General features: G+C 68.0%; 4 protein-coding genes across 4 annotated transcripts in view; 3 read left to right on the top strand and 1 right to left on the bottom strand.

Annotated features, from left to right (window-relative positions):
* The window catches only part of LOC126913550 (NLR family member X1-like), a 129,433-nt gene that overhangs the window by 57,727 nt on the left and 49,738 nt on the right, over positions 1–21,968 (top strand).
* Positions 1–21,968, top strand: part of HINFP (histone H4 transcription factor) — a 128,064-nt gene that overhangs the window by 77,085 nt on the left and 29,011 nt on the right.
* On the bottom strand, positions 1,158–9,062 carry LOC118252485 (cell surface glycoprotein MUC18). Its single transcript, XM_050715020.1, is given in 18 exon segments — positions 1,158–1,179; positions 2,247–2,274; positions 2,277–2,387; positions 2,707–2,842; positions 2,928–3,049; positions 3,145–3,283; positions 3,462–3,499; positions 3,502–3,582; positions 3,691–3,844; positions 4,031–4,155; positions 4,257–4,346; positions 4,349–4,435; positions 4,579–4,666; positions 4,779–4,849; positions 4,950–4,983; positions 4,985–5,161; positions 5,251–5,378; positions 8,990–9,062. Coding segments are annotated over 18 exon segments (1,704 nt in total).
* Positions 15,285–18,523, top strand: RNF26 (ring finger protein 26). The gene has a single exon (XM_035555846.2). The coding sequence runs from the start codon at positions 15,491–15,493 to the stop codon at positions 16,817–16,819; it is 1,329 nt and encodes a 442-aa protein (XP_035411739.1). The 5' UTR covers positions 15,285–15,490; the 3' UTR covers positions 16,820–18,523.

Raw genomic sequence — 21,968 nt, 5'->3', positions numbered from 1 at the left:
GACCTCGGTACTTTATTTTCACATATATATATATATATAAAAAAAAAACCAGAACAACTGGCAAATATCAGACAAAACTCCCGGAAATGTACACACAACCCAACAAAAATATATATAAACCAAAGCTTCTGCTTCGACGACACTTGCAGCTCACGAGCGGGGCCCGGTGCCGACTGGGAAGGGGCTGGGGGCTGCGGGGCGCCGGGGGGAGGCTGGGGACGGGGGTTTTTTTTTCCCTCCCCGAGGGGGCAGGAGGGCGAGCTGCCTCCTCCTGGGGGGGTGGGGGGGGGGGGCAGAGGTGTCACTGAAGCAAGAAATAAACCAGTTTTCCCTGGGGCTGATAAATGTTTAGCAAAAAAAAAAAAAAAAAAAAAGAAAAATCCAACCCTGAGACATCGCCGGCTGGCCCTGACCTGACATTCCTCGGGTTTACGTTTAAACACGACCCAGCGGTGCCGGCGGCCGCGCAGCCTCCCTAAAAGCAACTCAGTTCGTCCTCCCCCCCGGCAGCAAACCTTCAAACAGGAGGATTTAAGAACCTGCATCCCCCAGGGACCTGAGAGCCCCGTCCCTGCCCTCGCAGCCCCTCGGGGTAGGGGGGGGGGTCCCCGCCCGCAGCACCCGGGGAGGGGCAGGGCTCAGCAACAAGGCCCCGGGGGGCTCAGAGGGAAACCCCGAAGCCCCAGCGCCCCCCCTTCTCCGCTCTGCCCCCCCCACGCCCTACCCCTGAGGTGCCCGCGCCGCCCCGCTGCGAAAAAGCAAAAATTCCGCCAGCTTTTCTGAGCAAATTTGGGGGAGAGAAAAAAAAAAAACAAAAAACAAAACAAAAAAACCCGCGTCAAAACCTTCCCGCACGCGACGGAGTTCCTGAAAAAGCCTCGGCTCCTTCCCTCGGGCAGCTCAGTGGGGGATTTCTTTCGAGTATTGCTGTTGGCTTCCCCGTAGCAGAAAGCAAGTCCAGCTTCGCTGCTGCCAAGCCGACAACCCGCGGTTGAGGTAACGGAGGGGGCGGGGGGGGGGGGTCCCGGGGGCGCCCCCGCGGGGTTTCGCCTCCGGCCGCGCTCCCCGGGGGCTGGAGCAGGGGTGGGAGAAGGCAATCCAAGAGCAGGGAAGGGTCGAAGGGAGAAAGCACTTAGGAGATCCCCTGGCTAGTTCCCTCAGATCGATGTATTTCTCGCTCTTGAATAGAAAAGAGGGGGGGGGGGGAAATAAAGTTAGGGGGGAGCATAAGGATAAAAGACGGGCCTCGGCAGGTGGGACAGGCGGCGGCGGTGCGGGGCAGCAGGACCGGGGCTGGGCTGTCCCCTGGGCTGAATAAATCTGCTCGGCAGGACGAGTATGAGCAGAAACCCCAGCCCCGGACCCCGGGAACAGCTTCTGCAGCCCCCGGTGGCTCTCGACCCCGTGAGCCCCGTCTCATCCTGCGCCGGGAGCTTGGGCTCAGCGATGCTCTGCCCCCGCCGCCTTCCCCCTGAGCCTCCCCTCGTCGCCTCCCCTCCCTCCCCGTCCCCCCGCCCCGAGCGATGCCGATGGATGAACGGTGCCCATGCAGGGTGCGGAGCGCGGGGCGAGGAGAAAAGCGTTACCTCGGGCACCCCCTGGGCTCCTCAGCTCCGCTCCCAGCCCTGCCCTGGCAGATCCCGACGCCCCTGTGGCCGTCAGGGCCACCAGTCCTACCTGGTCAGCGGCAGGTCTCCTCTCGCCGTTGGCGCCCTGCAGGAGCCCGGCCTCTTCGGCAAGTTTATCTGACTTAACTTCAACTACATTCTTGTCTTTACGTGCCTCTGGCTTTGTGCTAGGGGAGGGAGGTGACAATTTTGAGACGTGCTTGCGCTACCGAAGAGGGCACGTGGCTGGGGGAGCGGGGCCGGCCGAGCCCCAAGGCTCCGTCCCGGGGGATGCTCGGGGGCAGAGGGTGCCCAGGGGCTGAGGATTTGGCTCTGGGAAGCTCCGGGCCGCCCGGCCCCCTCCCTGCCAGGGCTCCCTCGGCTGCTCTGCGGGGCTGCTCTTCTCCTCCCTGCGCGGACGGGCTGAGCCGTGCGGACCCCGGGGCTGCGGGGAAGCTGGAAGCCAGACCCCAGCGCCGTGCCCCCCGGGTGCCTCCCGCCGGCGCCACGGGATGGGAAGCAGGAGCGGGGGGCAGCAGGAGCAGGGGGCAGCAGGAGAAACGGCAGCAGGAGAAACGGGCAGCAGGAGAAAACGGGCAGCAGGAGAAACGGGCAGCCCCTCGGGGTGGCAGCGCTTACATGTCCTGCTTGCCGGCGCGGCCACAGGGATCTTGCCCTTCTTGTGCAGGAAGTAGATGACGGAGCCCAGCACGGCCACCAGGAGGATGCAGACGATGATGGCCACGATGATCACGCCTTTGCTCTCCGAGGTCTTTTCATCTGGGCGAGACGAGGGGAGGTCACTGCGCGTCCCCACCCCGGTGCTCTCCAGCCTCTCCTCCTGTTTTCTATTTCGGAAAGCCCTTCCCCGAGGAGGCACCGTGGGGACTCCCCTTCCCGCTGCCTCCCCGGCTCCCCCCCAGGACTGGGCACGGGGCTGAGACAAGCAGGAGGCTTTCACACCCCTGCAGAAGCAGGCGGAGACGGGGCCTCCCGGCTTGGCAGGGGGAGCGGAGCAGCCGCAGGAGCCAGGAGCACGGCTCCGCCGGCGGCAGGCTCCCAAAACGCAGAGCAGTCCCGCGGGGGGGGGGGGGCTCACCCAGCAGCTGGATGTGCTTCTCGCTGACCCCCAGCGCGTTGGAGACCCTGCACATGGCCCCCGCCCGCAGCAGGTCGTGGCTCACGCGCACCGTCAGGTTGCTGGCGACGTGCTGGTTCTCCACGTACTCGTGGGCCTGCGGGGAGGGCGAGCAGCGCGGGGCTCAGCACCCCGGGGCCGTGCACAGCACCCCGGATCCAGCCCCTCTGCCCAGCTCTCACCGTCCCGTTGATGCTCCAGCGGACGGAGGGCCGGGGGAAGGCGATGGCCTTGCAGGTGAGGTTCACCACCTCGTCCTGCCGCACGTACAGCGGGGAGCTGATGGCCACGATGCGCGGCTTCCCTGCGGGGACGGCACAGCGAGCCCCTTTGGCTCCCGGGGCGGGGAACACGGGGTTGATGCTGGCGGCACGGGGCCCGCCCCGGGCTATTTCTTACCCTGAACGGCCACGGCCACCTGCTTGCTCTGCTCCAGCCCCGGCACGCTGCGAGCGACCACCCGGCAGCTGAAGTTGCTGGAGGTTTCGAAGGTGAGGTTCCTCAGGAAGAGCTGGTTCCCCTCCGCCACCTTCCTGCCCTGTTGGGGAGGGACGCCCCGCGGCGCTGAGCCCCCAAAGCCCCCAAAAGCGGGACCCCCCCCCCCCCCGCCCCGCAGCGAGGCGAGGAGGCAGAAACAGACACCCCGGGGGGAAACCCTCCCCTCGGAGGAGCCCCTGGCTCTGCCCAGCCTCCTGCCGAGCCCGAGCCCTGCTCACCCTCTCGTCCCTCCACTGGAAGTCCAGGTCCACGGGCTGTGGGCGCTGCAGCTCAGCCTCACGCTGTCCCCTTCGTGCAGGGGCGAGGAGGGCTCCATCTGCACGCGGACCCCTTCGATGTCTGGGGGGGGGGGGGGGGACGGAGAGCAGGGCAGCGGGAGCAGGGGGGGACGGGGGACCCGCCGCGACGGGTCCGTTCCCCCCCCCCCCCCCATCCCCGGGGCCTTACAGTTCACGACGAGCTCCACGTCCTTCTCCATCTGCGTCATGTCGTCCAGGTCCAGGATCTGGCACCTGTACAGGCCGCTGCTGCTCTTGTTGACGCCGTGCAGGCTCAGCACCCCGCTGCTGGTGTCGGCCAGGGACGTCACGTCCTGCCACTCCTCCGGCTGCGGCAGGGCAGCGCACAGCCCTCAGCCCCACGCGGCGGGCACCCGCTGCCGGGGTGGGGGGGGGGGAAGCACGAAACGAGGGACGGGCAGGCCGGGAGCTGCCTGCCGAGGGGGGAGAGGGGGCCCGGACCACCCCCGCCTCCCCCCCCCCCCTCCCCCCCCCAGGTGCCTCACCACTTTCTTGTAGAAGCTGAAGACGGGCGCCGGGTTGCCGTCGGCCTCGCACACCAGCTTCACGTCGTCGCCCTCCTTCACCAGCGCCGCGGCGGGCACGATGTGCAGCTCCACGTGCTGCGTGGGGTCTGGGGCAGGAGGGAGCGGGCAGGGTGGCTGCGGGTGTCCGTCCCACACCCCCACCCCCCCCCCCACAGCCCCAAGCCCAGCTCCCGGCCCCCCCACTCACAGAAGACGGTGATGTTGACCCGCCGGGAATCCTTGGAGCGCCTCTGGCCCCGCAGCCAGTAGTGCACGGCGCAGTGGAAGAAGGAGCTGCGTCCTCCCGCGTGACCGTGGCGAAGAGGCTGCTGCTCACCGTGTACAGCCCGCTCGACTTGCGGGTCAGCGTGGCCAGGATCTTCACCTCTGCAGGGGACGCGGCCGCTGTTTCCCAGCCCGCGGGGATGCTGCGGCACGCGGGGAGGGCGCCTTCGGGCGGCCCCGGGCACCCCGGTTCCTCCCTGACGGGGAGGACGACGTCCCCGTCCCCGTCCCCAGCCCCGACTCACTGTTCTCCTCGGGCTGCAGCTGCTCCCCGTTCTTGTACCAGGTGATGTTGGCCGGTGGGAAGCTGTTCTCGCTCACGCACTGGGCGATCTGCGGCGGCACAGAGCGCCTTGGGCACGGCACGGCCCCGGGGGGCCCCCGTGGGGAGCGGGGAGAGGGGAGCCCGGCCCGGCCGGGGACCCTCGGGGGGGCCCCTCCTCACCTGCGGGGTGGTGCTGCTGTGCACGGGGATGCCGGCCGAGCTGGCCTCGATCTCAGGGGTCTCGGGGACCTCTGGAAGAAGCCCCCCCCCCACAATGTGTCAGGAGCGGCGGGGACGGGATGCGCCCCGTCCCCGCGCGGCGGAGGCACGGCCACGCTGCCCCCCACTCACTGTAGACGTGGAGCTCGGTGCGGTTCTCGCCCACGGCCCTGGCTGCCCGCCCCGACCTGGCACACGAAGGTCCTGGCGTCCTGCAGCGTCACCTTGCTGATGGACAGGGCCTTGTCCTCGCCCACCGACAGCCGCCCCTTGTAGCTCGTCTCCTCCTCCAGCACCTCGCCGCCCGCGATGCGCAACAGCTTCACCCGGCTGCTGCGGTCCACCTGCGGGGCCAGGGGACGAGGGCGGGCTGACGGAGAGCCCCGGGGACGGCCGCCACCGCCCCGACCCTCGGCAGCGTGCCGGCACTCACGTAGAACCAGTCGACATAGGCGTAGGAGCCGTTCCCAGGGATGGAGAAGCTGCACTCGATCCTGGCCGTGGACTCGCTCTCCGCTTCGACCACCTCCGGCATGGAGACCTGCAGACCGCTGGCTGCACCTGGGGCGGGCACGTCCACGCTGGCACCGCCGCATCCCCGAGACCACCCTGGGACCCCCCGGCTCCGTCCCCAGCCCAGAAGCAGGACGCCCAGCTCCCTCCCCGAGAGGGCAGCCCCTCGCCGCCTCTCTGCCCAGCGAGAGCCGCGCGGGCGCTGCCTGCCCGCAGCACGGGTGGCACCGGGACCTGCAGCCGGGTAATGGAGCGCCTGGCCACGCTCCAGGGGAGGTAATGGCTATCGATCCCGGGCGGGGAGCAGGCTCAGCAGCTGCCCTGCGCCGGGGCTGGGGGCTGAGCACCATCGGCCGGGCATGGCGCAGAGAAGGGCTGCGTCATGCCGCGGCCGGGAGCGCCGCCGCCTCCAGGCTGGCACCGCGGGTGCTGAATTAAGGGGGTCTGCACGCCCCACACGGAGCCCCCCAGGAGGGGACGGTGACGCGGAGGGGTCCGGCAGCTCAGCACCCGCAGCCCAGCCCAGGTATGGGAGCTGGGGACGAGAGGGCTGCAGGAAGGCAGCTGTGTCAACAGCTCCCCGATAGCGCCGCCGCTATCAGCTGCTCAGCCTCGCCAGGGAGGGAACTTCAAAGGGCAGTGCCCTGCCTGCGAAACGCTCTTTATCTGAAGTGGGTACGCGGTGGCACAGCCCCGACACGCAGCCGGGAGCCCTTCTGCCACAGCAAAGGGGCTGGCTCACGCAGCCTGCCCTGCCAGGGCACCCCAACAGCCGGCTCCCGGCCCTCACCTCTCCGTGCGCCCAGCACAGTTGGCACCAAGCAAAGGGGGACAATAAAACAAAGCAGCGCAGGAAAGGAGGAGGCAGAAAAACAGGTGAAAGCCCCAGAGATAAGCAGGCGGCGGGGTCAGGAAACCGGACCAGGCACACACGGGAAAGAACAACTTAGCACCGGAGGCACCTGGGCACGACGCCGGGCACCCGCAGCCCCGCGCACGCCTGGGGCGCACCCCGGCTGCTGCCGCTGCTCCCCGCCATTCCCAGACCCCCAGCACGGTCCCGGGCAGAGCCACCCCCAGGAGATGAGAGCTGCTGGCCCGCAGAGCTGACCCGCTCGGAGCGGGAGCCCTCGAGCCCTCGTCCTGGCGGCAAAGCAGCAAAACCATGAGCTCAGAGCTGGGGAATGGCTGGCATCTGCGGCTGGCACAAGGCACCCTTCTACCCGGCCGCTGCCCTTGAGGAGGCGGACACGGGGGCTGCAGCCCCCTCCCTGCTCCCCCAGGGCAGGCTGGCTACCAGGGAGAAGGGCCCACCACCCCTGCCGGGAGCACCCAGTGACACCCCAAAGCGCTGCTGGAAGCTGGGGGGGGGGGGGGGGGACACAGCCCTGGGGACACAAGCGCCCCTCGTGCAGCCCCCGGGCAAGACCCGCAGCGTGCGGGGGCGAGCTGGAGAGGCGCCGGGCGCCCCGCGAGAACAGGCTCGGCTCTGGGGACGCGGTGACATGCCCTCACGCCCCGCTGCAGTCCCGTGGGGGGGGGGGGGGGCGGCACCGGGGCAGGGCTGGGAGCCGCTGGCCCTGCGTGGGGCTGCCCGAGCGCGGCGCCGAGCTCCAGCCCGCGCCCCGAGCGCCTGGCACAGCTCCAGCGGGGGACCCGCGGCGAGATCCGGAGCGGGCGCCTGCAGCCGGCGAGCGGGGAAGGGAGGAGAGCCCCCTGCGCCTTTCCATCTGGCTGGCGGACAGCCGGCCGGCAGCCAGGGCTCCGCGAGAACAAAGCTTTGCTTTTAGAGCCGGGGAAAGGGGTGGGGAGCAGCGCGGCCCCCCCCCTCCGCCAGCCTCCCGCGGAGCACGAGGTGTGCGAGAAGCTGGCGAGGAGAAGTGTGGCTGTGGTGTAGGGGTCGTGTCCGTCCCCGTCCACCACCAACCCCCCCCCCCCCCGGCACGGAGCAGCCACAGAAGGGGGCACCGCAGGGGGCTGGAGCCGCACGTGGGATGCCTGAGGTTTCCCAGCTTTTTCTGGGTGCCTCTCGGGGAAAGCAGCTGCAGGCAGATCCTCGCCGTGCTGGGGATGGGGCCAAGGCTCTGCTGCGGCGCCCCACGCCCCCCAACAGCCCCCCCCCCCCCCCCCCCCCCCAAAAAACCGTGTGCGGGCAAAGAAGCAAACCTCACAGCCCCCAGCCCCGCGGCCAGGCGCAAACACCCGCAGAGCCCCCTCCACGAGCCGTGCACGAGGGGCCAGGGTTGCACCGGCGGCCCCGGTCCGAGCTCCCTGCCCCGCTGCCTGCACCCCCTGCCCCGGGGGGCGCACGGCGAGCCCCCCAGCCTGCCCGGGGAGGGCTTGGCCGCAGCCCCTCGTGCTTCTGGAAAGCGTCGAGCCCTTCGCCGTGGCCGGGCTTGCAAGCAGCCCGCCGCCGGCAGCCGCCAGGCGCCTGGCCCCGCACGCGTGCGGCGAGGAGGGGATCCCAGCTCCGGCCGGGGGTGGGAGCAGCCGGCGCTCAGCTCCCCCGTGGTGCCGAGCCTTCGGCCAGAGCGGGCTTCCCCGGCACCGGGACCACCTCCGCAGGGCAGGGACGAGGCAGGAGGGAGGCAGGGAGCCGCCGGAGCACCGGGACCCCTCCCTGGAGCTTGGCGAGGGGCAGGAAGCGCACACCACCACCACCACCACCACCCCCCCCCCCCCTTACCCGGGGGGGGGCGGGAGGCGGGGGGGGGAAACGGGCTGGAAAAAGGATAAAAAAAGAAAGAGCGTGAAAAGCCAAGAGAAACACAGCGCCCGGGGGAAAAACTCCTTAGAAGGCAAGGGGTGGATGCTTCCCAACAACCTGACCGCCGCACCCCGAGCGCACGTGGGGGCACCCCGGCACCCTGCCCCACGGAGCGTGGCCCCGGCAGCCTGGCTAGTGCCAGCCGCCTGCTGCTGGCCACCGGGCCGGCATCCCTGGGGGGCCAGCAGGGAGCACCCCTCGCCCTGTGCTGCTTTTTTTTTTTTGGGGGGGGGGGGGGGAGGCTGCAAAGGGACCCCCAGGGTTGCACCAGCTCCACGCCTGGAGGCTGAGGCGGAGCCTGGGGGCGTGCAGGGGTGGGGAAGGGGGTGTCTGGGTGGGGGGGGGGGTTATTGGGGGGCTGCTCCCCCCCCCCCATGATTTGGGCACTCCTGGCCCCCACTGGGCGGTGCCCCAAGGGCGTCAGCTCCGCTCTGCGCCCGGGGACGGGACGGGGACTGGGGGGACACGGGGAAGGGGGTCGTGGGGAGACCGGGAGGGGGTCGGGGGAGGGGGGTGGTCGTGGGCTCAGCAGGGAGCACTCCCAAAGTGCCTTCAGCCCCCCCCCGGGCGCTGAACGAGGCAGGGCACGGGGCGCAGCAGCTCCGCGGGTGCAGCCGCCGCACGGACACACAAGGGGAAGGGTCCCCGTGTGCCCCCCCCCCCCCTTATCTACCCCCCCCCAGCTACTCCTGGCGGTCCAGCAGCACCCCCCAGCACCCCCCAACCCCAACCCCAACCACCCCCGCCCCCCAAAACCTCCCTCAGCCCCGCAGCGGCTGCGCACCCCTGGGTGCCGCAGGTGCTCCGCTCCCCCCACCCCCGGGCGGGCTGGGGCGGCCCCAAAACGGCCCCCCCTCTCCCCAAAAAACTCCACCCCCCCCCCCAAACTCACCGCAGCAGCAGAGCAGGAGGCAGCACCCCCAGCCCCAGCCCCAGGCGGGGCCCCCCCGGCGCCCCCCAGCCATCGCCCTCCGCCGCCGCCGCCGCCCGCCCGCGACTGACCGGGACCCGCGGGCTGACGTCAGGAGGAGGAGGAGGAGCGGGGGAGGAGGAAGGCTCCGGACCTGCCCCCCCCCCCCCCCCCTCCTCAACCCCTTATCCCCCCCCAGCGGCTGCCGCCCACCCCGCAGGGCGCTGCCCCGACCCCGGTCCGTGTGTCCCCCCCCCCCGCCCCCCCAAAGTGTCCCGGTGCCGGTCCCGGTGGGGGGGGGGGGGAGCCCCCCGGGGGTGGTGGTCCGGGGTTTGGGGGGGACGGGACACCCACCGGGGGCTGGGGGGGGGGGGCCGGTCCCGGTGCATTCCTGCCCGGCCCCGCCTGCCCGGGCTTGCTGCGGTGGCTGCGAGCCGCCAGCCAGGCGCTGGAGGTGGAAACAGCTCGGGGGCAGAGGTGCGGGGTGGGGTTGGGGAATGCTGCGCGGGGGGGGGGGGGGGGGCAGCCCCCCAGGGGCACCATGCGGGAGCAGCAGCCCCCCCCCCCCCCCCATTCACCCCGCTCCGCCCCAAAGCCCCCACGCCATCCCCAAACCCACAAACTTTTTTTTTTTTTTTTTTTTTTTTTTTGGGGGGGGGGGGGCACCCGGCTTTGAGCAGTGCTGGGACACCCCCCCCCCCCCGGAGCAGCAAGCAGCCCCCCCCCCCACCCCGCGTGAGCAATGTGGGGGTCGCGCTTCCCTCCCCCCCCCCCCCCCCAAGGGATGCCCTGCACCCACCTGCAGCCCCCTCCCCGCCGCAGGGACCCCCCCCCGCCAAGCTGCAGCCAGAGCCCCCCCAGCTGCTGCTGCGTGGGGTGGCCGTGGAAAAAACGATGGTGGGGGCTGCCCGGGGGGGTCAGGGGGGCTCCCGGGGCTGCCCAAGGCTGCTGTTACCCCGGGGAAGTCACCCAGCCCGGCCTCCCCTGCTGGGATCAGCCCCCGGCGTGGTCCTGGGGGAGCAGCACAACCCCAGGTGCTGCGGGGTGCCCCCCCCCTCCCCCAGGCACTCAGGACCCCCCCGTCCCGTCCCCCCATCCCCTGCTGCAGCCTGGCCGTGCCTCAGTTTCCCTTTTGTCCACCCAAGTCCGGGGTGGGGGCTGCTCCTCCCTTGGCTTCTCCTGCAGCTCAGGGCCCCCCCAGGCAGGGGCTGCGCCTCTCAGGCCACCCTAAACCCCCGTGGGGTCAGGCTGGGGGTGCCCCCAGGGCAGGGACATCATCCTGGGGACCCCCAGCCCCTCTCTGTGCCACCGCCCCCCTCCTGACCGCCCCCATTCTGGCTCCCTCGGTGCCATGCCCTGACCCTTCCCGTGCCCCCCTCCGGCCTTGGCTCCGTGCCGGACCAAGCCCCCCCCACCACCCCCCCCACCCCACCACTTTCCGAGCCAAACGGACCTGATGATTCATCGGAAATGATTAAATTTTATTTATTTATTTATTTATTTTCCCCCGGCGAGATGGGTTGCTTAAAATGGCAACGCTGGGCAGCGATAAGGGAACAAGTGCACGGCGCTGGCGAGACGCTGCCCGGCCCCACGGCTGCGCCGAGGGTGGGGGGGGGGGTTTGGATTTTGCAGCCGGGGACCCCCGGCCCTGGGCACAATCACGTTTTCCTCTCCCCTTACAGGCAGGATGCTCTCCTGGGAGCAGGGATTGGGATATCCATCACCCAAACCCCATAAGTGCCCCCCCCTCCTCCCGCCCCGAGGGCACAGGGGTGCCGCTTTCCCCGCGAGAAATCGCCCAGCCAGGCAAACAAACGGGCTGGAGAGCCCGGGTGGCACGCTGCTGGTGCATTTCGTTCCGCCGCCGGCGTTTCATCCGCGTTAAAAATAAAGCGAAATGTCGCTAAGAAAACCTCCGCAGAAAATTCCCAGCCCTCGGGCAGGGCGACGCTGCTTCTCGGAGAAAACAGCCGTGTGACCGGAACGGGCCTCGGGCTGGGGAGCTTCTGCTTTTTGGAGCTCTTCGCTTTGAAACAAAGTTTTGTTTTGTTTTGTTTTCTTATTTTTTTTTCCTCCCACCAAACTCGTGGTTCTGAGGAAAACGGGCAGGGCTTTGAAAGCTTTGCCCGGCCGGCCTCACAGCTGGCGTGAAATCACCCGGCACCCGGTGGGCTTGGGCTCTCGGTGGGGAGCGCAGGAGGCTGGCCGCTGTCATCTGCCCCCTCTTCTGCCTCATCTCGCGCCTCATTATTTATTTTCTTGCCGGACGGCCTCGGCTCCAGCCCCTCTCACTGCTGTGCAAACAAACAGCGCCGAGCAGGCAGCGCCGCCGGGGCGGGGAGGTCGGGGCGCGCGGGGCGCACGGGGCGCGCGGGTCCCTTCCGCTGCTGCGAGCCGTGGGGCAGCCCCGGGGGGCAGCCCCGGGGGCAGCTCGGTGTTATCTGAGCATCCCGAGCTGCAGGTACAACCCGGCGGGGTGAAATTTGGTTTGCTTTCCTCCTCTGGCCCCCGCTGGAGCGATGGCCAGCGGGTAGGGCCAGGCGTGCGGCTGAGGGTAGTGCCTGCACCGACCTGGCGGCCTTCCGTGGTGCTGGGGGGGCTCAGAGCAGCCCAGGGGGCTCAGGAGGGGTTTGGGGGTGCGTGGGGTGCTCCGGGTGCTGGCTGCCTCCCCGTGAGCCTCGTAGCGGGGAGCGATGGGCGATGAAGGGCGATGAAGGGTGATGAAGGGCGATGAAGGGCGATGAAGGGCGATAAGGGTGCTGGGCGCACCGGGTGATGCGCTGCCGGCTGGCACAGCTCGGGGCAGATAAAAGGAAGCTAAAAAGAGGATGGAAACCAGCTGCCGTGTCTGCCCGGGGCTGCTCCTCTTCACACAACACCGCCAGGGCCGAGAGGGGTCCCCGCTCCCTGGGGAACGGCCGGGATGTGGCCCAGCACCATGCGGTCCGGCGCGGGGCCGGGAGGTTGGGCCGTGGGGGGCTCGCTGCCTGCGGGGAGAAGCCCAGGGGCAGGGTGCAGGGTTTGGGTACATTTCGGGCACCTGCCTGGCTGGAAGATGAGGGAGGGACGAGCATCAGCTGTGCCGGGAGACCAGAGCTGCCCCGGGGGGCCTGCACCCCGTCTCTGTCCCCCCCAGGAGCCCTCCTCCATGTCTCCGTCCCAGGAAAATGTCGCCTCCCTTCCCCGGCTGGGCTCCCAGCGGCTCCTTTGTGTCTCCCCTCTCCTTCCTCCTTGCCGTGGGGATTACTAACCATGGCTACGGGGCCTTCCGTAGGGGGGGGCAGGAGCGGGCGAGGGGCCGGGCGGCCGGAGGAAGGAAGGACGTGAGCGGAAGGGGGGCAGGAAGGTGACATCTGGATTTGTGTGCCGGGGGCCCAGCGGATGCCGAGTGGTGGCGAAGCCCCAAAAAGGAGAGCCAGGCAGCCCCGGGGATGGCTGCGGGGCACGGAGCAATCCCCTTACACCCTGCTCCGGGGGCCTGACCCCTGCCACAAGCAGGACAGACGGACAAGGACAGCTGGGACAGGCTGGGGGGGGAAACCTTACCCGGCCAAGGGGCCACCTCCGAGGCGTGGGGCAGGGGCCCCCGGTGTCCCGGGGGCAGGTGCAGCCCGGCGGGGCGTGCGGACAGCCACGTCCTGCCCTCTTGCTCGCTCACACGTGTGCAAAACCAGCCCGGGGGACGGTCCCGGCGATGCCCGAGGCTCCTTTCCCAACCCTCCCAACCCCAAACGCACGCACGGCGGCGAGGGGAAGGCTTTGGGGCCACCAGCTCGGGGCGGCTATTTTTATAAACTGGCCTTTTCCTTCCGAAGATGCTGAGTTCATCTTCCCCCCCTCGTCGTCGTCGTCTTCGCCGGACGGAAAAAGGCCCCATTGTCTCGGAGCCAGATGGGCCGGGGCCGGGCACCCGCCCCAACAATGGGGTGGATTATAGGGCCGGCAGCCGGGGCACGGCCACGCTGAGTCCTCACCCCCTGCTAACACCGCAGACCCCGGAGGAACGGGGCGCTCATCCTGCCCCTTGCCCCACGTCAGCGTGGCGAGGATGGGGGGAAATGTCCCCGGGGGGGCCTCGAGAGATTTAGGGGGGGCCCTTCCGCAGGGGTTTTGTGCTGCTCGGGGGTCCCCGTGGCACCCCCCTGCCCGTCCCCGAGGCACTGGGGAGGCGCCAGGCCGGCAGCACCCTGGGGAGCCGCGGGGCCGGGCAGGGATTTCTCCTCGCAGGACTTTCCCATGGACGGGGACTTGCTTTTCCCAGGGCCGCCTGGCCGGGCTCCAGCGGGCCGGAGACATCCCAGCTCCCTCCGTGGGGAGCCCCGAGCCCTCTGTGAGCACCGCGGGCAGCCCCCGGGCTCCCAAATCCACCCCCCCACACCCCCCCGGGCTGCGGGGCGGGCAGGGAAATGGGACACCTGGGGACATCACCTGGGGACATCACCGTCGGAGGGGGCGTTATTTAGGGTGGCCGAGCTAAACCTGGGGGCAGCACGCCATGGGACCGTGCAGGATTGGGGTCAGCACCCTGCGGAGGTGCCCGGCCGGGGCTGGGATTGGGGGCACGGTGCCAGCAGCACCCACGCCCCAGCTACACCCTTCCTGCATCCCGGCAGCGCCCGAGGAAGGGGCCAGGTCCCGCTGCGGAGGTGGGGGCGGAGGGGGGGGCCCCCGGCACCGTTTCCCTCCTCCCCAGCACCATTTCCCCCCTCCGCAGCTGCAGGCTTGGCTGCCAAACCCTTTGTCTCCCTGTTTTCCCAGTCCTCCTCCACCCCCGCAGCCCCTTCCAGCCAGGGCTCCGCACGCCCCCCGGCACGGGGTCCTGCACCCCCGGGGTGCTGAGCCCCCCGGGCACGGTGACAACGGTGACAAGCGTCCCCGGGACGCTCCGTCCCTCTGCTTCCAGATAACAGCAGCCACCAGCGCTGACGCCGGCTGCTCCGACTCCCGAAACGCAGGGCAGCTGCCCGCAGCGGTGAGCTCAGCACCGTGATGCAGCTCAGCACCGTCATGCAGCAGCGGCCCTGGGGCAGGGCAGGGTGCCAGCAGCACCCAGGTGGGGAGCACCCAAAGCCCCCGATCCTGCACCCCGAGGGTGCAAACATTGGGTGCCACAGCCCGGTTCATCGCAGGGACCCCTGGGTCGAGGAGGGGAGCGGGGTGCTGGGGTGGGCAGTGGGGTGCTGGGGGGGGGGGGGAGCCTGCCCTGCTGCCACCGGCACAGATGGGGGACCTGCCAGGGGGGGCCCCAGCACCCCATCCCACAGAGCTTTAAGCAAAATTGGTGTTTCCACGTGAAAAAAAAAAAACAAACAACTGGGTGTTTCCGACCCCCTGCACCCTCCCCAGGGGGCTGCTTTGGGACCAGATGTCCCCAGGCAAAGGGAGGCAAGGATGGGGGCACCCAAGGGTGGGGACACCCAAGGATGGGGACACCCAAGGATGGGGACACCCGGCTGCGGAGCTGCCCCCAGGGGAAATGGGGAGGGGGCCGCAGGTGCATGGGGCTCGCAGGGTCTGTCCCGCAGCGGGGAATGAATGGAGCCTGCCCCGCCCCAACGCTCTGCCCTTTTTCTTTTCTTATTTTTTTTTTTTTTGGCCAGGCAATAAGAAACCCAAACATTACCATAAATGCTCAAAGCAGCTTGGCTCCGTCACGTGGGGCACCATCCACACCCCGGTGGGGGGGGTGCACGGTGTTTTTTGGGGCCGGAACCCCAAAAACAACCAGGCTGGGAGGGGACAGACCCCCGTGGGGACGGACGGATGGACAGGGCTCTGCCACCCCTGCCAGCTCCGGGGCCTCGGGGTGCGGATGGCTTTGGGGTCACGGGATCTTCCCTAAAAAGCCCCGGGGCTGCGGGCTGGGCTCGTTGTCACCACCAGGGACAGGGACACGGCGGGTGCCCAGCCTGGGGGCTGGCGGTGAGGGCAGGATCCGCTCCGTGCTGCACAAAGCAGACCCTTGGGCCCAGCCCCATGGCCTTGGGGTTATGCTGGGAGCCCTGCAGGGGACCCTTGGGTGCGGAGGGAGCGGTGCTGCCATGTCCGGCCCCGTCCCGGGCACCGCCACCGGGTGCCAGGGCTGAGACCGCCGCGCTCATCACACCAATGGGTGGCCCCACAGCCTGCCCGCTTTAACCGCCGTTGCCCCTTTAAATCCCCCCCAGTGGGAGGTGCCCAACCGCCGCCGCCATCCAATCGCAGCCGCCTCCCCTCTCCGCGTCCCACGAACCGCCCAATGGGAGGCGAACCGAGCCCCTCCCTCCCCTCCCATTGGCCGGCAGCGCGAGAAGATGGCGGCGCCCACAACCGGGGGGCCCGGCGGCGGTGCGGGCGACAAGATGGCGGCGCCCATAGGCGAGAGACCCCGCGGCGGCGCCGGCAACAAGATGGCGGCGCCCACCACCGGGGGGCCCGGCGGCGGTGCCTACAACAAGATGGCGGCGCCCCCCTCCCGCTGAGGCGCGGCCCTTAGCAAGCATGGCGCTGCTGCTGCTGCTGCGCGGCCTGCGCCTGGCCGTCGACGTGCTGCTGCTGCTGCTCGACCTCAACTTCTTCCTCGTCTCCTCGCTGCTCGCCGCGCTGCTCTGGCTACTGGCCGCCGTCGCCAGCTTGCCCGCAGCCTGCTGGCACGGGCTGCTGTGGGCGGCGGGCGGCTTGGCCCAGGCGGCCGTGGGGGTGCTGAGGGGGTGCTGGGCAGCCATGGAGGGGGCGAAGGCGCTGGGGCAGCTCCTGGCGCTGCGGGGCAGGGAGGCGCTGAGGCAGGGCGTCGTGGGGCTGCTGGGCTCGGGGCAGGCGGCGCTGAGGCAGGCGTGCGAGGGGGCGGCCATCGCGGGGAGCCTGCTGGCGTACCTGGTCAACAGCGCGGTGAACATGGGGCTGCTGGGCGCGCAGAGCCTCGTCGCCCTGCTGCTGGCCCTCTGGGACGCCGTCGTCAGCCCCGCGCTGCGCCTCGCCGAGCTGCTGGCCGCCTGCCTGGCGCACGTCTCCAGCAGCGCCATCGCGCTCTCCATCCTGCTCTGGTCGCCCTGCCAGCTGGCCTGCGAGATGCTGGCCTCCTTCGCCGAGCTGCTGGTCGGGGTGTTTTTCGTCAACATTTACGGCTTGGGGCTGCTCCTCGCTATCATCGGCGTCGGCGCCGTCGTCTTCAACCCCGGGGTGCTGTGGGTGCTGACGGGCTACTTCCACGCGCTGCCCGCCTACCGCCGCCTGCAGCGGGAGGCGTGGAGGCTCTACCAGGTGGCGGTGCTGATGCTGGGCATGGCCCTCACCTCCCAGGCCTGGCGCAGGGTGGTGGACTGGAGCCTGCAGGTCACCAACTGGAGCCGAGGAGGGAGAACGACGAACCGGGACAGCGAGCGGCGAGGGGCGGCCGTGCCCCCGCCGAGACCGGTGGCGCTGGGCAGGTTGATGCTGGCCGTGGCCGGGCAAGAGGAGCAGCCGGACATGGAGCAGGTCCCACAAGCACGCCCGGCTTTGGGTCGAAGCTCTGCGGCAGGGCAGCGTCTCCAGCCACCCAGAGAGGAGCCCAGCACCTCCCGGGGGAAAGCTCCGAGGAGAGAGCAGCTGAACGTGGCAGCTGGGGACGGCGCTCCGGACGACGACCCCTGGATGCTCCTGAAAGAACAAGAGGAACGTAAGAAATGCGTCATCTGTCAAGACCAAACAAAGACGGTGCTGCTCCTGCCCTGCAGGCACCTGTGCCTGTGCCAGGAGTGCACAGAAGTCCTCCTGCAGCAGGCCATCTACCAGCGCAACTGCCCGCTGTGCCGCCAGATGATCCTCCAGACACTCAACGTGTACTTGTGAACACCAGGGGAGGGTGGTGTGGGTTGTTTTCCCAGGAGGTCAAGGGCGCCCCGGCTCTGCCTCTTGCCCAGACGCAGGAGGGCTCTTCCCAGGGCTGCCCCGAGCAGTTTCCAAAGAACTAAGGGGGTGTTGAAAAGCAGGAGGCTGTCAGGGGCGTCTGTCAGCCACGTTTAGTACATGACTAGGTTGTAGCTCTTGCTAGCAAGCGCACTAGGTGATCTCTGCAGCAAGCTGAGAGAGGTTTTTGTTGTTGTTGACAACTTTTGCTGTTTCAGGGCCTGTTGCCTGAGCCTGCAGCGGTCCAAGATCCAGAGGAGAGCACAAAAAGGTGCTCTGGTCCCTCCTAGCCAAAACTAGATGGAAAGGGTAAAGGCTCAGCCCTCCTGGGAATCACTGCGACTAGTGCAAGGCAAGGGATTTTTGTTTTTCTTTTTTTTCTATTGAGATTTGGCCAAAAAACTACCTGGCAGACTGCATTTACAGCTGTTTCTTCCTTCTGCCACTAAAGCGTGGCAGCTCCCAGCGCAGGGAACAACGTGCCCCTTGTGCAAGGCTCTAGGCAAGCACGCTCCAGCTTTCCTGGCTAGATAACACACCTTCCTCCGGGCTCCCTGCGCCCAGAGCTGGGTGTGCTTGCCTCTTCCCAGGGGGTGACTTTGGGAGGGAAGGGGGCTCCCAGATCCTCTGTAAGCCCCCTGAGACATTCCAGCACCAGGCACAAGCGCTGCGGACCTACAGCCCCGTGCGCGGAGCGGTACCAGGACCACAGCTAGATCTGATTAGGGCGGGTTACGCTTCTGTTTCTGTCTTGCTGCCTGTCTGAAATGTGAAACGCAGGTTGTTTTGTTACAAAGGGGCCCGCGAAGTCTCACGGGGCCATCCGCACCTCGCTGGGGAGGGCTGAGGTGCCTCATCCCAGCTCGGCCAGCCAGCACCCTTCCAAGGAATTGCTGGGCTGCAAGAGAGCCTCGCGCCGAAAAGCTTTTCCTTTTCCAGCTGCTTGCCTGGGGTCAGCCGTGCGCCAGAGCCGATTTTGGCTGGAGCCAGATTGGAAGGAGCCTCCACTCCTTGACTGCGAGCCAGGAGCCTGAGGGCGGCTGGCGTGGTCTGCTCCATCCTCCTGCTAACAAATAATCGATCGGCAATTTTAGCCAAAACAGAGGCAGCGGAGGGGCCGGGCTGGGAGACGCCTCTGCACTGCAAACCTGAGCTGTGGCGGGATGCAGTCGTGCCTGAGAGCAGCTCCGGGAGGCACTGCGGGGCTGTTTGGGTTTGCTGGGGGGCTCCCTGGGCACATCCACCTCGTTTTGGGGGGCTGCAGAGCTCCCTGCCCGAGCCCTCCCCAGACACACAGCGCCCTGCAGGCGTTCACCACCCCCAGCAGCTCCCAGCCCCTTCCCTGCGCAGCTCCGGAGGCACAGGAGTGCTGACCACGCTCCCAGCAGCAGCACAACTTCGGGGCCAGCCGATGGATCTCGGGGTGCAACATTTCCTACAATGTTCAGGGAAGGACGGACACCTTCCCAGGACTGCAGTTTCTCCCTGCAAACTTTATTTTTTATTATTATTATAGCAGTCACGCTTGTTATTTTCGGGCCTGTTTGTTTGCTGCCTGTTTGTAAGAAGAGAGAAAGCTTTGCCTTAAGTTTAACTGTTTGCACTACGAGCTAGGTACTGAGTGGATTAAAGTCTCCTTTACCAAAAGCTGCCTGCTGCCTCGTCCTTGGGAAGGGTTTTCCTGGGGGGCTCTGCGTTCACCCTGGGGTCAGAGGAAGCCTGTCCCTGACCCCAGCAGGCTCAGGGGTACTTGCCTGCGCCCAGAAAAGCAGGAGCTGAATCCACAGCTGAAGACACAGCACACGTAGGGTTTTGGGGAGCCACCAGGAGCTGTTGAGCGAGGAGGAGGGAAGCCAGGGCTGCTCGCAGAGGCTCCCGCTCTCAGCTTTTCTTTCCAGGAGCAGTTCCTCTCCCTGCCGGACCGCAGGGACACGTGCTCGGCTTCTCCAGAGCTGGAGCAGCAGGGCTGAGCCCTCCCAGCCTGGCAGGACCACTCCTCAGGATGATGAGGATGTCTAATCCCTGCTCCCCCGTGCCCTTGGCACATCCACGTCCTGCTGCTCGCGACAGAGGCTGTCGTGGAGCCCGGCTCCCCCGGGACGGATGCAGCAGGCGGCGCAGGGGCAGCCTTGCCTCGCAGGAAGGCTGTGGCAGGCTCAGCCGCGGCGGGCTCCTGGTGAGCAGATGGATTTGCTGCGTAACGAGCTGTTCCCTGGCCACGAGCTGAGCTCTTGGCAGGCCGCTGTCTGCTCTTAAGCGCCCTCGGCTTCTCCAGGATCCTCGCAAATTGCTTGGGAAGCGTTTCAGGGCCCCGATGGGCAGAGACCCTGGGAGTTCTGGCTCGCCTTGCCTTGAACTCACCTGCCTTGGCAGGGCCACGCTGGCAGGCGAGCTGATTTTAATCGTGAGGCTCTCATGTCCTGGCTCAAAGTCACGGAGGGGGACTGCGGGGAGGCTGCAGGAGCGCAGCCCAGCCAGGCTCAGCACCAGCACGGGACTGCCGAGCCCTGCAGGGGTCTGGCTGCGGGTGGATGGCACCAGGGGAAACTGAGGCACCCTCAGCCTGCCCCAGGGATGCTGGGGACCAGGATGGGACCCAACAAGGAGATGCCCCCTGCATGGACAGGCTGTCCCAGCACACCCAAAACAGGGGACGCAGAGGCTCTGCGGCCACCCCAGCCCGCTGCGGCCGTGCTGCCGAGCGAGGACAGGACATGAAGGACACAGCCTTCCCCCGGGAGCCGTCCCGCACGCACTTGGCTCGCTCTCAGGCCGAGCAGTGAGCAATTACCGGAGGGAAATGCAACCACCTCCCGGCCATGGGCAGCCGCAGTGTCCGGAGACTGCCGTGGCACCGGGGAGCTGGCACAGGGCCTGGCTGCCCAGCAGCTGCCATGCTCACAGACCCGTCCAGGGCACAAAATTTGGGGTTTCTGGGGATGTTCCCTGCTCCGGAGCTTGCTCAGGAGCCTCGCACCTGGAGGGAGGGATGGTTTCAGCGCGTCACAGCACACAGACCCTGAGGCAGGAGGAGCTGCTGGGTTACATTCACGAGCACTGGGGCGGCAGGGGGAAGGCTGACAGCTTGCTGGAAATGAAGCCCCCCAGGCTTTGGGGAAAATCCCCGGCATCCCTTTGTCAGCGCAGCTGCAGCGCCCCGGCCCTAATGAGCTGCCAGCCCAGGGACAGCGGCCACAGCTCGTGTGACAGCGGGGAGCTGGCACGGCAGGCAGGCACAGATAAAGACCCCGGGCCGGCGGGGAGGGAGCAGGTGAGGATCAGCAGCAGAACCACGGGGGGGCTTTGGGCTGCTCCCCGGCACCAGCTTTGCTCCCTCGTTAGGGGCTCGGCACGGGGAAGCAGAGCAGAGCAGGCTGCGCAGCACCGCGTCCAGCTGGGTCGGGGATGTGGCCGTGGGTGGAGGCCTCCTGCAGCCCCTTTCGGTTTCCATCTCCTCAGGGTGGGCCACCTGAGCCTGGAGGAGGTGGTTTCAGTCCTCTCGGACCTCTTTTCTCCCCAGGACACGGGGTTCTCCCAATGGGATCACCGAAGAGCCCGGTGTCTGCTCTTCTGAGGTCCTGCTTTGGTCTCGTCCCATTCTCTTGGGATCCCGAGCTCCTCTGACCCATCCCTTGGGGTCTGCAAGGCATCGGAGCACCGCTCCTCAGCCCCTTCAACCCGCTGGCACCGCTCCCCAGCACCCACACGTCGAGGTGGCTCCAGTTCCCAAAAGCACCAGAGCCTGGACACACGAGGAAGGCGGGCGGCCCTGGCCAGGCAACTCATGGCTGCCCCATCCCAACACGACTGCAGCCCCTTGGAGGGGCACAGAGCCCCCAGATTCCCCCTGTTTGTCCCCACACCACTGCATGGAGGCTCCTGATGCCCCCATGTGTGCCCGCTTCCCAGCACAGCCACAAGAGCTCACCCACGGTGTCAGAGCAGGCAGCCCCTTACCCGCGTGCTGCAGGCCCCCCCTCAGCCCTGCTTTGTCCCTGCAGTCCCAAATCCCCCCCAAACGCTTCGCTGGCCCACCCCACCCCACCCCACTGAGGTTTATCCCCCCATTTTCCCAGCTTGAAGCTCTCCTTACCCGGTCCCAGGAGGCACCAGCGCAGCCTTTGCCATCGGGGGCATTTCCCCTCCCCGCAGGTGAGGATTTGGGATCTGGTCACTGCGGGGTCTCGGAGGTGATCCTCTTGGCCTCCTCCTCACACACCGCTGTCAGGCTGAGATCTGGGGGGCTCCTGCCGGCTCTGAGCCCCCCCCAGCACCGCAGGAAGAGCTGCTCCAGCACCTGCTGGGGACCCTGACCTTGGTGTGCCACCGCCACAGCTGAGGAGCCGCTCCGGGAAGAGCAGCCAGCACTTCTTTTTTTTTTTTTCCCTCCGTATTTATTTTTAAATAAACATTTCTGCACAAACCGCTGCCTCTGCCAGCTGCACTGCAGGACCTGTGCTCTCAGCCCAGCTCTTATATAGGGTTTACCCTCGCCCTGGCCAAAGGGGTGGTGGTCCCTCCCCAGCCCGGGCTCAGCTGGGACCGGGGCTCCGACCACTCCTTGCTCGGGGGCAGCTGGGGGTGCTCGTTAGGAGCCGCCAGAAATCAGGGCCTCCTGTGTCTCCCCTCCCCTAATCCCAATCCTTCCCTTATCCTCCTTCCCGGGCAGCAGCAGCAGCCACCCTCGTGTTCCTCGGGGCAGGGGGGGGGTTTCCAGGGGTCCCCCCCGACCCCACAAAGCTCCCAGCGGATCGAGAGCGTCTCCGGGGGAGCAGAGCCCAGAAGCTGCCGTGCTCAGCGCGGTGCTCAGCGCTCCCCCCGTCACGATGGGGCCCAGAGGATGCTCCCAGCCCCCCCCCCCTGGCCTGGTCTCAAGGAAAAGTCATCTTCCTCCTCCCAGAATAGGCAGTTCCGACCAGCGAGCTGCCCTGTTTATCCCCGAGCGGCTCCGCTTACAGAAAAGGCCAACTTCAACCCAAACAGACGCTTCCGCCGCAACCCAGTCCTGCTCTGGGGCTGGACGGGGAGCTGCAGGGCGGCCAGCGAGCCTTCGGCCCTGGCCCCAGTGCCTCCGCGAGCCCTCGTGGGGTGG

This window comes from Cygnus atratus, chromosome 22 (assembly GCF_013377495.2).
Source record: "Cygnus atratus isolate AKBS03 ecotype Queensland, Australia chromosome 22, CAtr_DNAZoo_HiC_assembly, whole genome shotgun sequence".
NCBI classification, from domain to species: Eukaryota; Metazoa; Chordata; class Aves; order Anseriformes; family Anatidae; genus Cygnus; species Cygnus atratus.
This window is presented reverse-complemented; position numbering and strand designations above follow the sequence as displayed.

Excerpts from the sequence above, each read along its gene's own strand:
- RNF26 (XM_035555846.2), top strand. The coding sequence starts at position 15,491 with ATGGCGCTGCTGCTGCTGCTGCGCGGCCTGCGCCTGGCCGTCGACGTG.